The sequence below is a fragment of the Delphinus delphis genome, chromosome X, assembly GCF_949987515.2.
Source record: "Delphinus delphis chromosome X, mDelDel1.2, whole genome shotgun sequence".
In the NCBI taxonomy this organism is placed as follows: Eukaryota; Metazoa; Chordata; class Mammalia; order Artiodactyla; family Delphinidae; genus Delphinus; species Delphinus delphis.
In genome coordinates this window covers 38,130,206-38,155,590 of record NC_082704.1, presented here as the reverse complement: position 1 = coordinate 38,155,590, position 25,385 = coordinate 38,130,206, and the positions used below count along the sequence as shown (strand labels likewise).

The 25,385-nt window shown below is 37.6% G+C and overlaps 1 protein-coding gene across 1 annotated transcript in view; it reads left to right on the top strand.

Moving 5' to 3' along the window:
- Positions 1–1,498: 1,498 nt before the first annotated feature.
- IL1RAPL2 (interleukin 1 receptor accessory protein like 2) overlaps positions 1,499–25,385 on the top strand; it is a 689,119-nt gene continuing 665,232 nt past the window's right edge. Inside the window, exon 1 of the mRNA XM_060002166.1 lies at positions 1,499–1,556. Within this exon, the coding sequence (XP_059858149.1) occupies positions 1,538–1,556 (19 nt within the window). The 5' untranslated portion in view covers positions 1,499–1,537. The remainder of the gene's footprint in view (positions 1,557–25,385) is intronic.

The following is a 25,385-nucleotide window of genomic DNA, read 5'->3' as shown; positions in this document are numbered from 1 at the left end:
GTGTTAAAGTTGTGTCTTCCCCACTTCATGTGGGACCCCGGGCAGTTTTTTAATTTCATTAAACCTATTTCCTTCTCTATAAAGCGGAAGTAATATTTCCCAGCTCATAGTGTTATTGCAGGGTTTAAAGGAAATAATGCAATCAAGCATTTAGCCCAGTGCTACTGCCGCTGTTGTTTTTGTTTTGTTGTTGTTGCTGTTGTTGATGGTGGTGGTGTTATTCCTGTGACAAAATTTTGGGCAGGATAGACCAGAGAGTTATCCCGAATGACAGTCTGATGTCTTTACTTAATGGAGGCAGATTGATCTGAGATCCGTAAGATGAGGATTAATAATATTAATATTCACTACACAGGGCTATGTGAATGCAAGGAGCTGATGGAGGTAAAACAGCACAGTACCTGGCATGTAGTAAGCACTCAATAAACGTTAGCTACTATTATTATTATTTAGCACAGTGACACATAGGCTTTTGAATGGTATTGGCTCTTACTGTTACTCCCAAGAATACCCCTGTTCACCGTTTGATTATCAGAGGGCAGAGATTCCCCAGCATTGGCTAGTGTCTGAGGAAAACCTACACTGCTGCTAGACTTGAGCATTGACTCAGCAAGGTGGACAGAGCAGAGGTAAAAGAAATGATACCTCTTATATAATATAGATTAGATATGGGAGAATGAGGACTTCATGCTAAATTAAGGTGACCATGCATATATTTAAAGATGTTCCATCCCTATCTTAGCATATCCATTTTTTTCACATCATTTATCATGGTTGTTAGAACAGTGTCAGCAGGTTTCTAAGAGAGAGCCACACTGCAAAATAAGCTGACGTCCTGTTCTCTTCAGTTTTAATCTAATTGTCAGATCTAACTTGGAGAGGTAGACTTGAATCATTTCGAGATAACCTATGTGTACATTCCACAAATCCCTTGAGATGTACTCAAGTAAAAGTCCTGGTTTGCATTCAATTCTAGTGCAAGGTCAGTGCCTCCAACACAGCTGTCATTCCAATCCTTTCATGCTTATTTCCTCAGCAAGACTGTTGATGTTAATTCTAGGGTGCTGTGGCTCCAGGACCATCTAAGGGACTGAGCAGATCAGGGAAAGCTATACTGAGGAAGAGATCTTCACACTTTTATCCCCATAAATCAGCTTAAAAAAATCTAAACAGTCTGTGAGAATGGAGGGAAAACCCATTCTTGGGTATGATCCTGGGAGTTTTTGGTGGCTGTGGAGCTTGTAAACAAATGAGATATCTAAGGAACTGAGGACCTCTCCTCTGTCCGCCTTTCTGGGTTGTTGCTCAGTCCGTCAGCAGTACAGGGTTTCCCAAAACACCAGCCAGGGCTGAGGGCATCTCTGCCACTGGTACTTATTTAGTGAACAGGAGGATTCTCAGAAGATTGTTTCAGGAGGCTCAAATATTTAAGGTAGAGTTCATCTGTTTTCATTTACCACAACTGCTCTCATTCTGTTAAATTTACTTGTTCTTTAGATGATTTTGTTCATGACTAGACTGGACTTCCCAAGGCAGTATGTGGGCATTTGCCTGTGGTAAGTTAACCTGAGCCTCCTTCTTCCCTTGATTCCTTCCTTTTCCCCCATTTATTCAAGTAGTAAATAATATTTGAGTGTATACCTACCATATGACAGACAGAGGGTGGGGATGGAGATACATTATGGCAATTAAAACATGCATGGCCCTTGCCGTTGGCTAGTCAGTACAGTTAAGACATGAGCATTGATAGCAGTCATTCAATTCTAGAAAGTGACCAGTGAATGGAGGCCTCCCTAATGCACATTTCTGAACACTTTATATGTTATTCTTATCCTTTATGAGATTTATGTTCTCTTTTCTCTTGAGGAACTTTTAAGAAATCTAAATAACATATTTAGATGCAGAATACTATATATATATATATATATACACACACACACACACACACACACACACACACACACACACACACACACACACACACATATATATATATATATATATATACATTTTATAGATTTGAAATATGTATAGTCCAAGGTTGCTGAAACTCTTGTAAAGATAGGCAGCCAGCATGTGGGGGAATGAGGGGATTTAAGAAATGTGACTGGTTCCAAACAGTTTACTTAGTCTTACTCTGATACAAGAGAAAATCAAGATGAACCAGATTATAATCTTTAATTTCTGAAGATACTACTATTTTACTTTCTAAGTGCCCCTTTTCTAAAGATTTCCCAGTGACATGTGCTAAATGACTTATGGATACATCTTTCCCCTCTCTATCTTAATGAATGACTCAATCAAGAAGCAGAATACATTTAAAACTTAAGTGATGTCCACCTCCACACTCCAAGTTACTAGGGAAATAAGAAAAGTCTTTTTATGGATATCTCAGGCTCGCCTGGCTTTCATCTCTGTGATCATTAATGGGGGCTAACACCCATGGGTAGATGGCATAAGAGACTGCTTGTTAAAGAGGATGTGAGAGGTGCTGAAAGTTTCAGTGGTCAGCCTCCTCACAAACAGAAACCTCTCCCATTTCAGTGACTACTTTGAGGTCTATGTAAGTCTATATTTGAATGTCAAATAGCTGCTCTGAGAGGGCAGCACCACATAGTCTCATTCCTTGGAGGAGATGGTTAGTGGGCTAGTAGATTTTTCCCCTGTGGAGAAGGACTCAGAAAAGGTCCAAAATCTGAAATGCCTTCAGGTGGTTTTCTACAGTTTTAAGATCAGTGGATGCTAAGGCCACTGAATCTTGGTACCTCTTGACACCATCTGCAAGTTGAGTTATATATACATGAAAATAAAAAAAAAACATAGGGCACTAAGTTAGAGGGAAATGAACATGAAAAGGAGATAGAATGTGAGTAACCTAAGGCAACCTTTCTTATTTTATAATTTTGTTAAGCTGACACTGCCCTCCTTTATAGAGCTAATCACAGTATAACAATCAGAGTCCTTGAGTTTTGTGTCTCTCTTGCTCCACTTGACTGTAAGCCCTTGGAAGGTAGGAACCCAGATTTTAGTAGTTTTTTTTTTAATCACTTGTCCCTAGGTATGGCCTGATACATGATAAATGTTCAATAAATTTTGGGTGAAAAAAAAGAATGTCATTTCAGGTTTCTGAAACTTTTGAATCTTCTCTCACATTCTTTATTCTGGTCAAATGTCTAATCAGATGTCTTCCCTGACCACCCTATCTAAAATTGTACATTCATGCTCCAGTGCTTTAACTTACTTGCTTTGCTTGCTTTATTTCGCTCTATAGCAATTACCACTCCCTGAAATTATATTATATAATTAATTCTTATTCTGTGTATTGTCTCTCTCCTCTGCTAGAATCTAACTTTCATAATGACAGGGACTTCGTTTGCTTATTCACTGCTGAATCCCCAGTACTTAGAATAGTGTCCAACACAAAATAGCATCTCAATAAATATTTGATGAAGAATGTACCAGCAGTTCTAGGGATGGGCTCCCAAATAGTTTTACTCCATTAATTTTTGTTAAATTAGGATTCCAAAGAACATCCAATAAGTTTGGAAGACAATATTAAGCACAGACCCTTAGGCAGAGAAAATTTTCTTCTAATTCCAGGTTTCATTACTTCAGATAGTCAATAAAATGATAAGAAGAATAAAAAAAACTAGAGCAGACATTGAGTAAGAAATCCTCTTGGCAGCATCAGTATATTATGTTTTTATTTTACTAGGGCAGGTAGTAGTTGTAAGTGCTTGTTTATTTCAAGAGTGGCATTATTTAAATTAATTTACTAGTTACAACCCTGCCTAAAAGTGATTTTTCCCATTTCAATTATCTTCATTTTCTGAAATATTTTCAAGGACATTGACTTCATGCTGAGGATAGAGAACATACTTGAAGAGCTGTATATAGCTCATGACTAACTAAAACTGTGCAATGGACCTCTTTATATATTTGGCAATTATTATACTTCTTTAAAATAAGATCAAAGAACAGAAAGAGTATTTTAACACCAAAAGGAGAGTATTTGCCTTGTTTTATTGAATACCCTGCATCTAACAGCTTAATGAGAATAGTCCCTTGTGTCAAATTCAAATTCTCATTTAGCACTTTTCCAAGTCAAATACCTTTCTACCTATCATATAATTTTGCCTTGAAGCATCTTGGCAATGGACAATATAGGGAGACTTTGAATCAAATTCTGCTTTTAATCTAGAACTAGAAATAGTCCCTTCATCTTCCAGGCTTATCTTTACATGATATGTATGTTACACTCTCTTTTTCAGAAGTCCACCCTCTGGGTTTAGTTATGGACACTATCAAGTACAGACATATATAAACTTGTGCTTTTACAATGTTTCAAGTAGCACAAGAGAAGATAGTAGTGTATGACCATGATGTGAACAGAAATAATAGCACAAAATTCTGTGTGTGGAATAGGACATGATTAAATAACAAAAAATGATGTAAGAATCAAATTATTGCCTAGAGGTACTTAGAGGTTTGGAAACAGGTAAGGAGTGAATGTTGATAACAAAGACTGGGAAAATTAGGTGTTACTGGTTTTCTTGTTGTTTGGGGAAAGTGATGTTTTCTGAAAGATTCACTGGTTGAGCAGAAGGTATGTAATTCTACAAACAAAAGCAAAAAGAGGCATCTTTACCATTAACTGCAAGCTTTTACAACTCTCTCTTCAATTTCCTTGTAACAGCTTCTGGGAGGTGTGTCGGGTGGTGTTCAGTAAGAGAAGACAGCATATTGATGTTGACAGAGATGAAGTAGTTATAAACTTGGCAAGGGATTCTTATTAGTTGTTATCTGTCTAACTTCTTTCCAACTTCTGCTGATTTGTGAGTAGAGTTGCTATGTTGTTTTTCACACTTTTTCTTTGCTTTTCTTTGGTAGCAGGGATGATGCCTTTTTTTGTTTGTTTGTTTGGATGGAAAAGTGTTTTCTATGCCTATTGCTATCACGTCAGGCTTTTCCTTAACCATTTCTTCTCTGTGGTGACATTTGAAAATGAACTTGCAATGTTTTCCACCGTGTATTGTAGGGGGATTATAGACAAAAACTCTTTTAAGGGGCTTCCCTGGTGGCGCAGTGGTTAAGAATCTGCCTGCCAATTCAGGGGACACAGGTTCGAGCCCTGGTCTGGGAAGATCCCACATGCCGTGGAGCAACTAAGCCCGTGAGCCACAACTACTGAGCCTGCACTCTAGAGCCCACGTGCCACAACTACTGACGCCCACATGCCTAGAGCCTGTGCTCCTCAACAGGTAAAACCACCGCAATGAGAAGCCAACGCACTGCAACAAAGAGTAGCCCCCGCTCGCCACAACTAGAGAAAGCCCCCGCACAGCAACCAAGACCCAACACAGCCAAAAATAAATAAATTAAAGAAAAATTATTTTAAGGGATCTTGTTTTCTTCCTGCTTAGAACTGTTATCAGTTTCACACACTCTTAATCTTCTTATCTTTAAGTAGGATCCAGGAAGAAAAGAGAGAAGGAGTCTCAAAACATATTTTTCTAGTTTTCCTTGACTATTATCCAAGGAGGAAGTAAAACTCACTTACATAAGACAAGTAAATCCTTTATTATGATTTTATTTGAAAACGTATAACTCTAATTGTTACTCAGTCTTGTCATTAGGACCACTTTAAAAAAAAATTTCAAGTGGAAATTATTTCCTCTGCCCTCAAGTAGCTGGGCTGTTATACTTTCCTTAACCAGTAGGCTGACCAGACTTTATCTTTGACTTCAGCATATTTCTGGCCTGCCCTTAAATGACAAATTAGTCTTAAAAGCCCATGGAATTAATGTTGAAAATGGTTCCTTTTTTTTTTTCTATTAGCTCAACAATAGTGCACTATTCCCTATGCCCTTTTCCTCTTTTTGGGTACAGTGGCTATAAATTAGATTTTATTTCTTTTTTGTAAATTAATAATTTATTTTTGGCTGCATAGGATTTCTTTTCTTTTTTGTTTTTTGAATTTTATTTTATTTTATAGACAGCAGATTCTCATTAGTTATCCATTTTATACATATTAGTGTATATATGTCAAACCCAATCTCCCAGTTCATCACACCACCACCACCACTGCCCCCCACCCCCCGCCACTTTCACCCCTTGGTGTCCATACGTTTGTTCTCTACATCTGTGTCTCAATTTCTGCCCTGCAAACCGGTTCATCTGTACCATTTTTCTAGGTTCCACATATATGCATTACCATATGATATTTATTTTTCTCTTTCTGACTTACTTCACTCTGTATGACAGTCTCTAGATCCACCCACGTCTCTAAAAAGACATGGGTCATCACCCAATTTCGTTCGTTTTTATGGCTAAGTAATATTCCATTGTATATACGTACCACATCTTCTTTATCCATTTGTCTGTCGATGGGCACTTAGGTTGCTTCCATGTCCTGGCTATTGTAAATAGTGCTGCAGTAAACATTGGGGTGCATATGTCTTTTTGAATTATGGTTTTCTCTGGGTATATGCCAAATAGTGGGATTACTGGGTCATAGGGTAATTCTATTTTTAGTTTTTTAAGGAACTTCCACACTGTTCTCCATAGTGGCTGTATCAATTTACATTCCCACCAACAATGCAAGAGGATTCCCTTTTCTCCACACCCTCTCCAGCATTTGTTGTTTGTGGATTTTCTGATGATGCCCATTCTAACTGATGTGAGGTGATACCTCATTGTAGTTTTGATTTGCATTTCTCTAATAATTAGTGATGCTGAGCAGCTTTTCATGTTCTTCTTGGCCATCTGTATGTCTTCTTTGCAGAAATGTCTATTTAGCTCTTCTGCCCATTTTTGGATTGAGTTGTTTGTTTTATTAATATTGAGCTGCATGAGCTATTTATATATTTTGGAGATTAATCCTTTGTCCGTTGATTTGTTTGCAATATTTTCTCCCATTCTGAGGGTTGTCTTTTCATCTTGTTTGTAGTTTCCTTTGCTGTGAAAAAGATTTTAAGTTTCATTAGGTCCCATTTGTTTATTTTTGTGTTTATTTCCATTACTCTAGAAGGTGGATCAAAAAAGAACTTGGTGTGATTTATGTCAAAGAGTGTTTTTCCTATGTTTTCCTCTAAGAGTTTTATAGTGTCCAGTCTTACATTTAAGTCTTTAATCCATTTTGAGTTTATTTTTGTGTATGGTGTTAGGGAGTGTTCTACTTTCATTCTTTACATGTAGCTGTCCAGTTTTCCCAGCACAACTTATTGAAGAGACTGTCTTATTTCCATTGTATATCCTTGCCTCCTTTATCATAGATTAGTTGACCGTAGGTGCGTGGGTATATCTCTGGGCTTTCTATCCTGTTCCATTGATCTATATTTCTGTTTTTGTGCCAGTACCATATTGTCTTGATTACTGTAGCTTTGTAGTATAGCCTGAAGTCAGGGTGTCTGATTCCTCCAGCTCCGTTTTTTTCTCTTAAGACCACTTTGGCTATTCGGAGTCTTTTGTGTCTCCATACAAATTTTAAGATTTTTTTGTTCTAGTTCTGTTAAAAATGCCATTGGTAATTTGATAGGGATTGCATTGAATCTGTAGATTGCTTTGGGTAGTATAGTCATTTTCACAATACTGATTCTACCAATCCAAGAACATGGTATATCTCTCCATCTGTTTCTATCATCTTTAATTTCTTTCATCAGTGGCTTATAGTTTTCTGCATACAGGTCTTTTGTCTCCGTAGGTAGGTTTATTCCTAGGTATCTTATTCTTTTTGTTGCATTGGTAAATGGGAGTGTTTCTTTAATTTCTCTTTCAGATTGTTCATCATTAGTGTATAGGAATGCAAGAGATTTATGGGCATTAATTTTGTATCCTGCAACGTTACCAAATTCATTGATTAGCTCTAGTACTTTTCTGGTAGCATCTTTAGGATTCTCTATGTATAGTATCATGTCATCTGCAAACAGTGACAGCTTTACTTCTTCTTTTCCAATTTGTATTGCTTTTATTTCTTTTTCTTCTCTGATTGCTGTGGCTAGGACTTCCAAAACTATGTTGAATAGTAGTGGTGAGAATCAATATCCTTGTCTTGCTCCTGATCTTAGAGGAAATGCTTTCACTTTTTCACCATTGAGAAGGATGTTTGCTGTGGGTTTGTCATATATGGCATTTATTATGTTGAGGTAGGTTCACTCTATGCCCACTTTCTGGAGAGTTTTTATCATAAATGTGTGGTGAATTTTGTCAGAAGCTTTTTCTGCATCTATTGAGATGATCATATGGTTTTTATTCTTCAATTTGTTAATATGGTGTATCACATTGATTGATTTGTGTATATTGAAGAATCCTTGCATCCCTGGGATAAATCCCACTTGATCAAGGTGTATGATCCTTTTAATGTTTTGTTGGAATCTGTTTGCTAGTATTTCTTTTGAGGATTTTTGCATCTGTATTCATCAGTGTTATTGGTCTCTAATTTCCTTTTTTTGTAGTATCTTTGTCTGGTTTGGTATCAGGGTGATGGTGGCCTCACAGAATGAGAATGAATTTGGGAGTGTTCCTTCCTCTGGAATTTTTTGGAAGAGTTTGAGAAGCATGGGAGTTAACTCTTCTCTAAATGTTTGTTAGAATTCACCTGTAAAGCCATCTGGTCCTTTACTTTTGTTGCTTTGAAGATTTTAAATCACAGTTTCAGTTTCATTACTTGTGATCGGTCTGTTCATATTTTCTATTTCTTCCTGGTTCAGTCTTGGAAGGTTATACCTTTCTAAGAATTTGTCCATTTCTTCCAGGTTGCCCATTTTATTGCCATAGAGTTGCTTGTAGTAGTCTCTTAGGATGCTTTGTATTACTGCAGGGCCTGTTGTAACCTCTCCTTTTTCATTTCTAATTTTATTGATCTGATTCCTTTCCCTCTTTTTCTTCATGAGTCTGCCTAATGGTTTATCAATTTTGTTTATCTTCTCAAGGAACCAGCTTTTAGCTTTATTGATATTTTCTATTCTTTTCTTTCTTTCTATTTCAGTTATTTCTGCTCTGGTCTTTTTGGTTTCTTTCCTTCTACTAACTTTGGATTTTGTGTGTTCTTCTTTTTCGACTTTCTTTAGGTGTAAAGTTAGATTGTTTATTTGAGATGTTTGTTGTTTCTTTAGGTAGGATTGTATTGCTCTATACTTCCCTCTTAGAACTACTTTTGCTGCATTCCATAGGTTTTGGATCATCGTGTTTTCATTATCATTCGTCTCTAGGTATTTTTGGATATCCTCTTTGATTTCTTCAGTGATCTCTTGGTTATTTAGTAACGTATTGTTTAGCCTCCATGTGTTTGTGTTTTTTACATTTTTTTCTCTGTACTTGATTTCTCATCTCATAGCATTGTGGTCAGAATAGATGCTTGATATGATTTCAATTAGCTTAAATTTAATGAGGCTTGATTTGTGACCCAAGATGTGATGTATCCTGGAGAATGTTCTGTGCACATTGAGAAGAAAGTGTAATCTGCTCTTTTTGGATGGAATGTCCTATAATTATCAATTAAATCTATCTGCTCTATTGTATCATTTAAAGCTTGTGTTTCCTTCTTAATTTTCTGTTTGGGTGATCTGTCCATTGGTGTAAGTGAGCTGTTAAAATCCCCCACTGTTTTTGTGTTACACTCCACTTCCGCTTTTACAGCTGTTAGCAGTTGCCTTATGTATTGAGGTGCTCCTATGTTGGGTGCATATATATTTATAATTGTTATATATTCTTCTTGGATTGATCCCTTGATGATTATGTAGTGTCCTTCCTTGTCTCTTGTAACATTCTTTATTTTAAGATCTATTTTATCTGATATGAGCACTGCTACTCCAGCTTTCTTTTGATTTCCATTTGCATGGAATATCTTTTTTCATCCCCTCATTTTCAGTCTGTATGTGTCCCTAGGTCTGAAGTGCATCTCTTGTATACAACATATATACGGGTCTTTTTTTTGTATCCATTCAGCCAGTCTGTGTCTTTTGTTGGAGCATTTAATCCATTTGCGTTTAAGACAATTATCGATATGTATATTCCTATTACTATTTTCTTAAGTGTTTTGGGTTTGTCATTTTAGGTCTTTTCTTTCTCTTGTATTTCCTACCTCGTGAAGTTCCTTTAGCATTTGTTGTAAAGCTGTTTGGGTGGTGCTGACTTCTCTTAGCTTTTTTGCTTGTCGGTAAAGGTTTTAATTTCTCCATTGGATCTGAATGAGATCCTTGCCTGGTACAGTAATCCTGGTTTTAGGTTTTTCCCTTTCATCACTTTAAATATGTCCTGCCACTCCCTTCTGGCTTGCAGAGTTTCTGCTGAAAGATCAATTGTTAACTTTATGGGGATTCCATTGTATGTTATTTGTTGCTTTTTCTCTTGCTGCTTTTAATATTTTTTTCTTTGTATTTAATTTTTGATGGTTTGATTAATATGTCCTTGGATGTATCCCGTATGGGTCTCTGCACTTCCTGGACTTGATTGACTATTTCCTTTCCCATATTAAGGAAGTTTTCAACTATAATCTCTTCAAATATTTTCTTGGGTCCTTTCTCTCTCTCTTCTCCTTCTGGGACCCCTATCATGCGAATGTTGTTATGTTTTATGTTGTTCCAGAGGTCTCTTAGGCTGTCTTCATTTCTTTTCATTCTTTTTTCTTTATTCTGTTCCACAGCAGTGAATTCCACCATTCTGTCTTCCAGGTCACTTATCCATTCTTCCGCCTCAGTTATTCTGCTATTGATTCCTTCTCATGTATTTTTCATTTAAGTTATTGTATTATTCATCTCTGTTTTTTTGTTCTTTAATTCTTCTAGGGCTTTGTTGAACATTCCTTGCATCTTCTCGCTATTTGCCTCCATTCTTTCTCCAAGGTCCTGGATCATCTTCACTATCATTATTCTGAATTCTTTTCTCTGGAACATTGCCTATCTCCACTTCATTTAGTTGTTTTTCTGGGGTTTTGTCTTGTTCCTTCATCTGGTACATAGTGCACTGCCTTTTCATCTTGTCTCTCTTTCTGTGAATGTGGTTGTAGTTCCACAGGCTGCAGGATTTTATTTCTTCTTGTTTCTGCTCTCTGCCCTCTGGTGGATGAGGCTATCTAAGAGGCTTGTGCAAGTTTCCTGATGGGAGGGACTGGTGATTGGTAGAGCTAGCTCTTGCTCTGGTGGGAAGAGCTCAATAAAACTTTAATCTGCTTGTCTGCTGATGGGTGGCTCTTGGTTCCCTCCCTGAGGTGAGGCCTGTTGTGTTCCAACACTGGAGCCTACCTGGGCTGTTTGGTGGGGCTCATGGCAGACCCTTGGTGGGCTCATGCCAAGGAGTACTTCCCAGAACTTCTGCTGCCAGTGTCCTTGTCCTCATGGTGAGACACAGCCACCCCCTACCTCTGCAGTGGACCCTCCAACACTAGCAGGTAGGTCTGGTTCCGTCTCCTGTGGCATCACTGCTCCTTCCCCTGGGTCCTGATGAGCACATTACTTTGTGTGTGCCCTCCAAGAGTGGAGTGTCTGTTTCCCCCAGTCCTGTTGAGGTCCTGCAATCAAATCCTGCTAGGCTTCAAAGTCTGAATCTCTAGGAATCCCTCCTCCTGTTGCCGGACCCCCTGGTTGGGAAGCCTGACTTGAGGCTCAGAACCTTCACTCCAGTGGGTTGACTTCTGTGATATAAGTGTTCTCCAGTTTGCAAGTCACCCACCCAGCAGTCATGGGATTTGATTTTATTGTGATTGCACCCCTCATCCGGTCTCACTCTGGCTTCTCCTTTGTCTTTGGATGTGGGGTATCTTTTTTGGTGAGTTCCAGTGTCTTTCTATCGATGATTCTTCAGCAGTTAGTTGTGATTCTGCTGCTCTCGCAAGAGGGAGTGGGAGCACGTCCTTCTACTCCACCATCTTGAACCAATCTAGATTTTATTTCTTAAAGCACAAAAGAATCACCTTGATCACAGCATGGAACTTATTAGGTTATGTTACTTCAAAAGAAAATAATAAAAACAAATTGTGTAAGGGTGTTCATAAGTTATTTTACAAGGCAAAGTCATTCACAAATGGTTGCCCATATTTCTTATAGTCCCTCCCTTTTCACCTTCTCAGGAATCCATTATTAGCCACAAAATTCTTTCATATTTGGCTAAAGGTGTTTTATGAAAAAAAAAGTGTTGTTTAAATAACTGCAGCTGGGACTTCCCTGGTGATCCAGTGGTTTGGATTCCATGCTCCCAAGGCAGGGGGCCCAGGTTCGATCCCTGGTCAGGGAACTAGATCCTCCATGCTGCAACTAACAGCCCACATGCTGCAATTAAAAGATCCCACATGCTGCAACAAAGGTCCTGCATGCTACAACTAAGACCTAGCACAGCCAAATAAATAAATGAATAGCTGCAGCTGTTTCTGTAGTCAAGGTGGGAAGAAGAACAAAGACAGCTGATTTGTTTGGGGAAACATATTAATGAGGCTTTCAGTTATGAAGGTAAGACTTTGAGCTGAAAGTAGAGGTTGAAATAAATAGGAGCTAAATTGATCTCCTCTATAAGCATTTTGAATTTTCTCTCAAGCAGCCAGAGACAAGAGTAGGAATCAGGAATCTGTGGAAAAGAGTTAATGGGAGAATGGGCTCCAGAATCATGGCAGATTGTCAATAACAAAACATCACTATGGCAGGAACTTATGTCAATTTTTACAAGTTGATACCTGCTCTGTCCAGTAATCTCCCTCTGCTAGGCCAGCTTAATAGAAAGTCCATTGCATGCAAAAGCACTGTGTTAGTGGTACCTTGAGGGGTCATGCAGAGTGGGTTTCATTGGGTTGGCCAAAAAGTTCATTCTGATTTTAAATAAACATGAAAGACACATTTTTCATTTTCACCAGGAACTTTATTGAGCAACATATTCAACGTTTTGTTCTGCTACCCTCTGCCATTTTTCAGGCAACTTCATAATTCCATCTTCCCACAATTTTTTATCTTTTTGAGTAAAGAACTGTTCCCGTTGCCTTTTACAGTCTTCCAGGGAATTGAATTTTTTCCATTAAGAGAGCTTTGTAAAGACCAAAATAAGTGGCAATCTGAAGGTGCAGTGTCTGGTTAATACGGCAGAGGAATCAGAACTTCCCAGCCAAGCTGAACAGATTTTACCTGTTCATTAAAGAAACATGAGGTCTTGCAGTAGAAGATTATGTGCTTTTTCTTGACTAATTCTGGATGCTTTTCACTGAGTGCTGCTTTCACTTGGTCTAATTTGGAGCAATACTTGTTGGAATTAATCGTTTGTTTTTTCTGCAAGGAGCTAATAATACAGAACTCCCTTCCAATCCTACCATATATACAACATCACCTTCTTTGGTTGAAGACCAGCCTTTGGCGTGGTTGCTGGTAGTTCATTTAACTTCCCCATGAACTCTTCTGTTCCATGTTATTGTACAGTATCCAGTTTTCATTACCTGTCACAATTTGTTTTAAAAACAGAATGTTTTTGTTACATTTAAGTAGGGAATCACATGCAGAAATATGGTCAAGAAGGTTTTTTGTGCTTAAATTATGTGGAACCCAAACATCAAAGTGACTAACATAACCAAGCTGGTGCAAATGATTTTCAGTGCTTGATTTGGATATTTTGAGTATGTCGGCTATCTTGCGTGTGTTATAATGTTGATTGTTCTCAGTTAATGTCTTGATTTGATCACTGTAAACTTCAATTGGTCTACCCAACCATGGAGCATCATAGAGCGAGAAATCTCCAGCAGGAAACTTTGCAAACCACTTTTGACATGTTCAATCAGTTGCAGCACTTCTCCATACACTGCACAAATCTTTTTTTGCGTTTCAGTTGCATTTTTACCTTTCTTGGAATAATAACGCATAATATGCCTAAAATGTTGCTTTTTTTCTTCCATCTTCAATATTAAAATGGCTACACAAAAATTCACCAATTTTAATAAGTTTTTTTAATGCATGCTGATATGACAGTTGTCACAATACAATCTAACAGAATTGTTTCGAATGAAATTTAAGACAACTAAGTGCTACTGGAGCCATTTTAAGGGAAAAAAACAAATAAACCTTCTGACCAACTCAGTATCTACATGTGGAGTGAGTCAGTGAAGAGAGAGAACAAATATCAGTAATAATAGTGCCAAGATGGCTGAAGTAGATCAAGAACTGAACTAGAAGCTGGAATTCAGAATTAAAGGTATTAGCAACAACTAGGAAAAACAAGAGAATATTGAGAAGAGTGTTGGACTTCCTGCAATTGTATAAGAATAGGGACTTGAATATTTTTCATTTGATATTAAAAGAAAAAGTTAGTCTGGAAGGCTAGAGAACTAAGGACATTAAATATGTGAGGGAGTATGAGCATAAACACACACCCTGGGGACATGGTAAATTTATGAATACTTATATATTTATCTTTTATATAATTTTCATTATTGTACTTGGTCAGATTTGCTGTCTTTAAATAAAGTTGTTCAAGATCTGTTTGTAGTACCTTTATATTTTGAGTGCTCCATTTTGTATTTTAGATTTATGAAGTCTATTTATCACTCTATGTCTTTGCTGAAGCACTAGATATATATTGCTAGCTGTTTTTTATTTGAATTTTCAAATTAATGATTATAATATTACCATTAATTGATGATAAGATCCCTATTAAGCACTGCATTCCCTAGCATGTTCTCTGACACACCTAATCCTCTTCAGAAAGGGAATCATGTTAAAACAAATTTGGGAAACACTAAACCAGAATCTACCAAGAGCAGATTCTCAATTCACATCTATAAAGTAATGGCTCTAAAAGGTATCACAGAGAGAAAAACAAATTTAATCTGGCTTTAAACAGATTTATATGACTGTTGAACTCACTTTTTACCAACTCCTTATTTATATCTTATGGATCTAATGTTCATTAAAACAAAAGAATCCAATGTGTTTTTATATTTTCATTTATTCCCAGAAAAGTAATATAAAAGGTCTACTCATTAAAGGGAGAAAAAATTCACATAACTACATTTGTGTTTAATGCATCTTTATACATAGATTATACCAAAAACAAATTGTCCTTTTTATTCCATGAGGAAATTAAATTCAATCTTTTTCCATCTTATACTCTTACTTACGTTTACTGAGCATTTCTTCTCTGTTCTCTTCAATCCAACATTAACTATCTACTCTGTTCCACTGAACGGGTATTACAAAGTATTGCTATGATGCTTTAATATAGTAATGAAGTTTCCCTTTCTGTGTATGGGTCCCTCATTTCTAAATCCAGTGCCTCATGTAGCTTATATGGCTCCCTCCACTAACCATGGTCCCATGAAAGTTCATGAAACATAATTTTCATTCTTTTGGTGATGAGGCAAAACCAAAAATAACTAAAAGGAATTTGACCAATGTCTATGAGAAAGGCACTTTACCTTAACTTAGGGCTTCTTATTTCTAAACCTCTGGTTAGCTCAATGCCCTCTTTAATCCCAGCAGCCTACAATATGGGTTCCTGAAACACCTTGGAGCACAGACAACCATGGATCCAAACCAAATCCCCTCACTAAGATTGTAAGAAATGAGAGCACAGAAAGTTTAAGCTAATTAGCCAAGATCACACAGCTAGTTAGAAACGTAGAAAAGATGTTATTCAACCTAGTCCTGGCTTCTCTTTCTTATGGAACAATCCCATTTCTAATCCAAGATATTTTGGAATTTCCAAAACCAACAACTACTACCTACAACATACACACACACACACACACACAAGCCAAATAAATACCACACTTGTAAAATGACATCAGAGAGACATTTAGTTGGGCCATTTACTAAATTAAAAGAAAAATGCCAGAAACATTTTTCTTTGGAAAACCAAATACATTTTTTAAAATATATAAGGTTTATTGGGAAGAATTGCCTTTCTGTCTAGCACATACCTTGACATCATAGCCCACCTGAAGAGTTGGTTGGTGTCAAGAACTCATATGTTGAAGGATTCCTGAGACCTCATTAATGTGACAGACAATAACACGTTTATGGTATGAACTTGAACTCTCAACTCTTATTCACAAAAATTGGTCATGATTGTGCTTTTGGAGCTATTGAAGATGAGCGTGATAATAATATACAATATAAAGGGAGAAAAATGAAGATCCGGGCTTCCCTGGTGGTGCAGTGGTTGAGAGTCCGCCTGCTGATGCAGGGGACACGGGTTCGTGACCCGGTCTGGGAAGATCCCACGTGCTGCGGAGCGGCTGGACCAGTGAGCCATGGCCACTGAGCCTGCGCGTCCGGAGGCTGTGCTCCGCAACAGGAGAGGCCACAGCAGTGAGAGGCCCACGTACCGCAAAAAAAAAAAAAAAAAAAAAATGAAGATCCATGTCTAAATGAGACCTTTTATTCAGTTACTACATTTTCAATGGCTAACATGTACATGAAGAGATGATCAACATCACTAATCATCAGGGAACAGAAAATCAGAACCACATGAGATGTCATCTCACACCTGTCATAATGGCTATCATCAAATATACAAGAGATAAGTCGGCAAGGGTGTGGAGAAAGGTAACGCTTGTGTACAATTGGTAGGAATGCAAAATGGTACAGCCACTATGGAAAACAGTATGGAGGTTTCTACAAAAATTTTAAATATAACTATATGATCCAGCAATCTCACTTCTGGCTATATATCTAAAGAAAACAAAATCACTATCTTGAAGAGATATCTTCACTCCTATGTTCTTTAAAGCATTATTTGTAATAGCTAAGATATGGGAACAACCTAGGTGTCCAGCAATGGATGAATGGATAAAGGAAATGTGTGTGTGTGTGTGTGTGTGTGTATATAAAATGGAGTATTATCTATTATATATATTATATATAATATATATTGTGTATATTTACTGGAATATTAGACATAAATAATAAGGAAGTCCTGCCGTTTGTGACACATAGATGAACCTTGAGGGCATTATGCTAAGTGTAATAAGTCAGACATAGAAAGACAAATACTATATTATCATATGATAATATAGTATTTGTCTTATATATGGAATCTAAAAACATTATACTCATAGAAACAGAGAGTCGAATGGTGGTTGCCAGGGGCTAAGGGGTGGGGAAAATGGGGAGCTGTTGGGTAAAACTTTCAGATATAAGAGGAATGAGTTCTAGGAATCTAAGGTACATCATGGTGACTCCAGTTAACAGTACTGTGTTGTATACTTGAAAGTTGCTATGAAAGTAGAGTTTTAGTGTTCTCACCATAACAACAACAACAACAACAAATGGTAAGTATGTGAGGTTAAAGATGTGTTAACTAACCTCATTGTGGTAACCATTTCACAGTATATATGTGTATAAAATCAGCACATTGTACACCTTAAACTTATAAAATGTTGTGTATCAATTATATCTCAGTAAAGCTGAAAAAAAAATAAAACAGAATTACTACATTTTATCTTCATCATAGAGTCCTGTCAGGGATAATGGAGGAACTCTTTAACTCACAAGTTAACTTTGTATGTGCTTGTGGGAAGCACAGTAATATAGAAGATGGAGTCATTCTTTTGTGGATACTAATATGTACAACTTTGCTGATGTATACTGCTTGCTAATTTCCTAGAAGACGAAAGGAGTAGAGAAAATCTGCAAGAGGAATAGGAAATACACAAGTGTATAATAACCAAAAAAGGCTGAGTAAGAGTTTGTGGGATGACGCTCATTACTTTAATGTCAAAATTGATAGTTGGATTGGAAGGAAAGATAGAGAAATTGTAGGGAAGATGATGATGTTACTTGAAAAAGGCTACAGGGAAATTGAGGTGTAGTGTGATAGTGACTTGTGAGGGAGCACTGAGCACGGTGTGTGGGGCTAATCAGGGGGGAACGGGCCTTGACAGAATGAAGGATTCTTGTCAGTGAAGGGAGAGAGGACAGTTTGGATAGTTACAGGGGGTCAGCAATTCCAGACTAGGGAGTGTGATCTGGGTACATGAGAGTATGAGATGGCAGGGTGAGCAGCGGGCAGGGGAAGTAGTATACATCAAGCACCTTCCATGTGCCAATCAGGAGGCCAGGAGAGTCACATTTATTATCTCACTGAAATCTTCCTAGTGGCCCTCTAAGTGTTATTTATTCCTGAATCCATATCCATGCTCTGTTTCCCCTCATATTACAATGGCTGAAGAGTTCAAGCCCCTGTCAAAGGCCAGCCCTGCCATTTGTGCTCTGGATCCCATCACCTTAATCTCTCTTTTTTGACTGAAACATTTCTAATGGCATTCAAACATGCTCTACTCTTTCCTATTTTAAAGAAATAAGCAAATGCAACTCCTAAACTAGCAAATCTCTCTTATCTACGGCCATGTTTCTCTACTCCCTTTCATGGAAGAACTTGAAAGAGTTTTTCACAATCATTGACTCCATTTCCACATCTCTAATTGGCTTTTGAACACAGCTGAGAGTAGAGCAAGGGGAACAGACTTTCCCCTTGAGGCAAATTCTGCAAAAGTATTATGCTTTCATAATCATTGTTAAGAATATGGTGAAAAACTATTAAAGTAAGCTGTGGGAAAGCATGACCATGAAACAGAGAAATTAGTCAAAGGTTTTCCATCTCTTAAAAATGCACTTGATCCCCCACCAATTGCCCAAAACCTGCTCCTCTGGCCAGGACACACCCGCAGCATCATGCTCACACTTCTGCTATTCAATACACTGCAATCTGGCCCCTGTCCATTCCAACCAACCAAAACAGCTTTTGGTAAAATCATGGATGACCACCATGATGTAAAATCCACTGGTAACTGTGTCTTCATCTTTCTCAACATCTTGGTTGTATCTGATCCTGTTAATCATGTCTTCTTGAACCACTGTTTCTCCTGGATTGCTTGACATTATACTGGCCTGATTTTTCTCCTACTTTACTGTCTAGTCATTCTCACTCTCTTGACCTTTAATTCTTAGACTGCAGGGCATTGGGGCAGAGGAAGCATGCATGGTGTTTTGTGTCTCATACTACTTTCATAGAAGAGTACAGTGGTTATAGAATCTTTTCTAGGTGCATGATTAGTGGCTGAACCTCCAGTGTCCTGTCTCCTGGTGCTAGAAGGTTAATATCTACATCTTGCATTAATTTCTAGTCCCTTCTTTGCACCTCTGCCTTCTGTCTGCATTTTGTGTCCCTATAAGAATGTGCCTTTTGAAATTTATCATTCTGAATCCACGTCTTACTTAACTAAAGTAGCAGATTAAAAAAGACAGAGAGGGAATATAATATAGGACCGATGTCTATAAACTACAGTGTCATAGCAGAGAAAATATGCCATATTTCAATAGTATGAGGAAATAAAATTTCCTTGGCTTAAGGAATGAGAGTGGGTAATTTATAAAGATGATTAAAAGAATAAAATACATATAACTTGGCTTAGGGGGAGGTCTAAAGTTCTACATATGTCTCCAATTGTGCAAACATTAGCAAGAGAAAAGGTAGATTTAGCTTAGTAAAAGATACAAAGGAGCTGTAACTAAGAATAATGAAGTTACGCTTAAAGATACCAGAGAAGATGTGATGGAAATATTAGAATAAACATGTGGAGTAAGCCATGGAATGTCCTTTAAAGAGAGCCTTTATTAATAAAGGGAGACCAACTCTATTTAATGAAACAAGTGGCTATTTTGCAAGATCAGTGACATCCTCAACTCCAAGTCTGTGCAGCAGCAAAGAACACTACTACTCTGTCTTTTGTGGCCTTAATGGGGATAACAGTACCTGTGCTTCCCAACATATCTATAAATGGGTTCTAGGTAAACTTCTGCCTGTAGTTATGCCTTGATCTTTTAAAGACAATAATTACCAACTTTTTTTTCCACACCAGAGCACATAAAGAAAACAAAAATATGTGTGTGGCAGGTATCAGAGACCATCAGGGACTCTGGCTGCCTCAGATTCTGCTCAACCACCCCAAGGACTGAGGGGATCAATATGTTGGCTAACCTGAAACCCATTCTTGGCAAATCAGTGTTCTTTAAAACACTGATTAGGGAGCACTGTCCTAAAACCTTTTGTTTAGGCAAGGAAGGCAGCCAGTCTCTGACTCCCAATCCCCTCTTCCATTTCCCCTCTTGCACTACCTTCTTATAACTGCTGTGAAATAAGTCCCTCCTTTTACCTTCCCCCATTCCCTTTTCTGCCCAGTTATTGCTTTAATATCATAGCCCAAATGATTTCTCCCCAAATCCTTACAATGTGTAATCAGAGCCATAGTTAGTATGTGCTTAGGAGGCAGTTGGGGATTTTTCCAGTTCTCTAAGAGACAACTGACTTTAACACTACTCTTTACACATTCAGGTGGAGGGGGAGCTATTGCCATAAAGTTCTTAAACTGACCAATGGAAGTTTGCCCTGTTCATATTTAGGCTGTTCTTTTCATCCTGAAAGAGCCACAGTTTCCCAACCACCAGCAAAGAGTTATAATCTCTTTGAAATTGCCGAGTCTAATTAGTAATAAGAAACTAAGATTCTGGAGTTATTGAGTCTAATTTTATGAATGTCAACTATGGTGTTTTAATTATGTATTCCTAAGCATACCTAGGGTTGAGTACTGTTTAAAAATTGGCAAAAGAAACCACTCGTAGGGCAATTAGTCAACCTGTAATAAACAGACCTCTAAATGCATTAAACCTTGTACTCAGAATACTTGATAGAAAGCTCTAAACACTTATTAGAATGTCAAAACAGTGGAGAAGATAGTCTTTACATATGAGGGAGTCAGTAGGATAAGTGGAAAGTGCACAGAACCAAGATTTAGGAATTCTGGGTTCTCTCTGGACCTGGTTCTGTCATTTGGAAATATTGTGGACTTAGACCTACTGGATATTCCCAAATCTTAAAGTATTTTAAGTAGTATTTAAATAGTATTTTAATTTTTTTAATTTTTAATTTATTTTTGGCTGCATTGGGTCTTCATTGCTGTGTGCAAGCTTTCTCTAGTTGCGGCGAGCAGGGGCTGCTCTTCGTTGTGGTCCGTAGGCTTCTCATTGCAGTGGTTTCTCTTGTTGCAGAGCACAAGCTCTAGGCACGCAGGCATCAGTAGTTGTGGCACACAGGCTCAGTAGTTGTGGCTCGTGGGCTCTAGAGCGCAGGCTCAGTACTTGTGGCACATGAGATTAGTTGCTCCACAGCATGTGGGATCTTCCCAGACCAGAGATCAAACCCATGCAGGCGGATTCCTAACAACTGTGCCACCAAGGAAGTCCCCTTAAATAGTATTTTTAAATGAATGATCTTTACATGGTGAACTGAATGCAAGCACGTACCTCCGTTCCATCTTCTAATCCCCCTAAAATGATATTAAAGAAGTAAAAAGGGCATAACTTACCAAATGAGAAAACAACGCCAATTGGCTAGGAGATGACAGCAGATGAGATAGCAAACAAACAAACAAAAAAGCTGGAGGTTGGAAAGCAGACGGACAAGTGTTATACTGATTCAACAGACCCTGAATAAGTGAAACCTAAGCCTGCAAAGGAGGGGGGTTGGGAAGCAGGAAGCAATCACATTTTTACCAGAGAATCCCAGAAAGTTTCAAAAACTAGAAATATCAAATAGTTCTTCAGGCAGGGCATTGGGTGAGACTGAAAATAGGCTGCCTGATGAAATGTCTTAAAACATGGAGTTAAACTCCCACCCCAGGTCCCCTTCCCATCCTGTCCCCCCAGACAGCTGTTTCTCCCACCCCTATTCTGGTTGGAGACTGAAAGTTTACTCTTTGGAACGGCTTAACCACTCAGGCTCTGCACTCAGAGACACCAGGCCCAACTGAGGACAGAGGAGATGCTTTTTTCTGAAAACAGGGGAAATAAGAGGAAGTCTACATGTTGAACAGTAAAAGCTTCAATCGCCTTTCCATACTGAAGTCCAAGAAACTGGCAGCCAGGTTTCTCACCCAGTATACATTGAAGCAGGAAGACAGAAAGCTCTAAGAGGGATTCCTCCAAGAACATGGCATCGATAGCATACTGATATCTTTGAATGCATATTCAGAGGTTTTTCGATTCTTTAGAGAATTTGGGAGTGAATTAATTTTGGCACATAAAAAACTAAGCAAATGAAAATATGAGCCAATTAATGAGCTCCAAAATTTTTTTAAAAGTAGTACAAGAAAAGGAAGGTAATCATAAAACATTGAGTAGTTCAGCTATAAATAATGTTATATCATCATAATAGTGTAAACATTGAACTGATTTAACCAAATACGGTGTATGTGTAGGACGAAGGGGGAATTTAGGAAAGCTGAATTCTCATCTTATAATAGGAAGTCAACAGATAGTATTTTAAATTGAAAAAAAATGTTAAAATAACAGTGTAAGTGTGTAATTTAGATAGGGGGAGGTAAATATCAGAAGAAACAGAGGAAAGGGTTGGATGTGGTTTGCTTTTGCAGAGGATGGGGCAGGGATTGTTCTTGTCATTATAAGCCTAGTAGTACTAGTTGACTCTTTAAAGGTGGAGATTTGTTATTGAGTGAAATTAATTTTTAAGAAAGCATTAAGTTTGACTAAATAACCTTCAAAGTCTGCTGCTTCGAAAATTCAAAGACTATGAAATACTTTAATACTTTCTTCTCCCAAGAGCTTGAGCTTCACTCCCCTTCGTTAGATTAGATGCTATGAAGGAAGAAGTTACATTAAATGTTCCAGGCTCTCACAGACTCCATAGTACATGAAGCACTCAAGTTACTCATGTGAATAGTTTCCTCAGTACTCTGTAATAGCCTATATGGGAAAAGAATCTAAAAACGAGTGTATATATGTATATGTATAACTGATTCACTTTACTATATACCTGAAACTAACACAACATTGTAAATCAAGTGTACTCCAATAACATTTTTTAAAAAATCATTATGAATGAAAAAAATAAATTTAAAAAATCTGTTTGTGAATGTACTCCTTGTCACAGACATAAGGGAATTTTCCCTTTGGATATTGCATGACCACATATGTGCATCCTCTGAAAAATAGATGGAGAGCAAATGTGAAAATAACCAACTCATAAGTGAAAGCTACCATGAATAGTACTAGTCTAAGAGAAATTTTTATGTTCCACAACTGACCCTCACCTCAGGTTCCAAAGTTAGATAAGAGTTGTCCTTGTTATAATTTCTCCCTGGATTACAATTTGTATATCTTTCTCTTTAGTTGGTTCTTGGTGTTTATTTAAAAAATTCAGTTACCTGTTCTTACACACATCACTGGCAGTAAGGCTGAAATTCCAGACTGAACCCATCTCTTGCCTCTGGTAAATCCAAGTGCTGATTCTTCTCTGTCTCTCATTCATGTCTTTGTCCAGTCCCTGCATTAGTATCTGGTGTATTCTAATAAGAAATAAATTATACTTGACTCACTAAGAATTTCAGTTATAATTTTAAATACATCAGGTTGGTGACCATCAAAATGGCATGTAAGTGTTGTTTACTGGTAGGTTTCAACAGAGTGATATTTCTTTTTATATTCTTACTAATGGTTTCTTTGTTAGGTGCCATCCATCTTTCATTGTCCATTTTCCACTCTGCTATATTTACCCTCATAAGCATTAAGAGCTTTGTGGGGGAGGGTGCCAGACCTAGTAAAACGCCAGCACAAGGAATTTTTCTCTGGGATATTTCTTCATCTCCCTTACTCTTCTCCCTTTCTCCTATTTGTCACATCACATCTTTCATATGATCGTAATCCTCATCCTGTCCTCTACCTCTACTCCTGAATATCTAGAGATTGCTGGTGTGATTCCTCCCACATGTGAGGAAGCATACCGTATCCAGCCCTATATTGCCCTCTCATACCTAACAAAATGTAACTGTATACATTTCAGTCCAGCTTGGGCTATGTTCTCTGCTAGGAGATAGAACTGAAAGCCTAATTCAAGTGGTAAGGGTTGAGATTCCTTTAATGTAATTCTCCTCCTAGGTAATAGCTGTACCTTAATGGGCTCCTTCATTCTACAGTACCCAAAGAAGGTACAGGTGTCTGTGTATGTATGTGTGTGTTTAGGAGGGGATAGCAAGTAATAGAAGGCAGGGGAGAAGGGGGATGAGAGGTGTTTCTGGTGCCATTCATGTCTCACTATGTGCAGGGAGTTGTATACTTTCCTTATATAGAGTGTTCTTTTTTATTTTTTTGAAGTTAGAACTTAATTTGAATGTTTTAATTTTGGCTTGGAAGATTACACATATTTATTTCACATCATTCATTATTATATCGGAATATTATCACAGCTTTGGTAACTTGTATTTTCTTCAGGCTTCTTTTTTTCTTTCAGACCTCTAATAATTATGAACCCTTTTTGTATGTTTGGTATACCATTTTATTCTGTGTAAGGTTAGTGTGCTGTTTTAGCCAATAAAAACAGAAAATGCCTTTTCTTTTTTTCTAAGCAATTAATCTATTCACTTATTCATTAATTTTTAGCAAGAAGGGGAATTCAATTCCCTGAAATATTTCCTTCTGGTTGATAATTCTTGATATTAGCTTGGGTTTTATGGTTTTTAGTCCAGCTGGTAGTGATGTAGGATTCCTATGATCTAGGGAGAAGATTTTAGAAGTAATTAAGAGTGAATACCCCCTCATCTGCTTGTCTTCTCTTATAATAAGAAATTTTCTTATTTAAAAGTGCCAGCTCTAGATCAGGAAACTTGCACAAGCCTCTTAGATAGCCTTATCCACCAGAGGGCAGACAGCAGAAGCAAGAAGAACTACAATCCTGCAGCCTGTGGAGCAAAACCCACATTCATAGAAAGACAGACAAAATGAGAAGGCAGAGCACTATGTACCAGATGAAGGAACAGGATAAAATCCCAGAAAAACAACTAAATGAAGTAGAGATAGGAAACCTTCCAGAAAAAGAATTCAGAGTAATGATAGTGAAGATGATCCAGGACGTCGAAAAAAGAATGGAGAAAAAGATCGAGAAGATGCAAGAAATGTTTAATAAAGATCTAGAAGAATTAAAGAACAAACAAACAGAGATGAAAAACACAATAACTGAAATGAAAAATACACTAGAAGGAATCAGTAGCAGAATAACTGAGGCAGAAGAACAGATAAGTGACCTGGAAAAGAGAATGGTGGAATTCACTGCTGGAGAACAGAATAAAGAAAAAAGAATGAAAAGAAATGAAGACAGCCTAAGAGACCTCTGGGACAACATTAAGTGCAACAACATTCACATGATAGGGGTCCCAGAAGGAGAAGAGAGAGAAAGGACCAGAGAAAATATTTGAAGGGATTATAGTCGAAAACTTCCCTAACATGGGAAAGGAAATAGCCAACCAAGTTGAGGAAGTGCAGAGATTCCCGTACAGGATAAACCCAAGGGGAAACACACCGAGACACATAGTAATCACATTGGCAAAAATTAAAGACAAAGAAAAATTATTG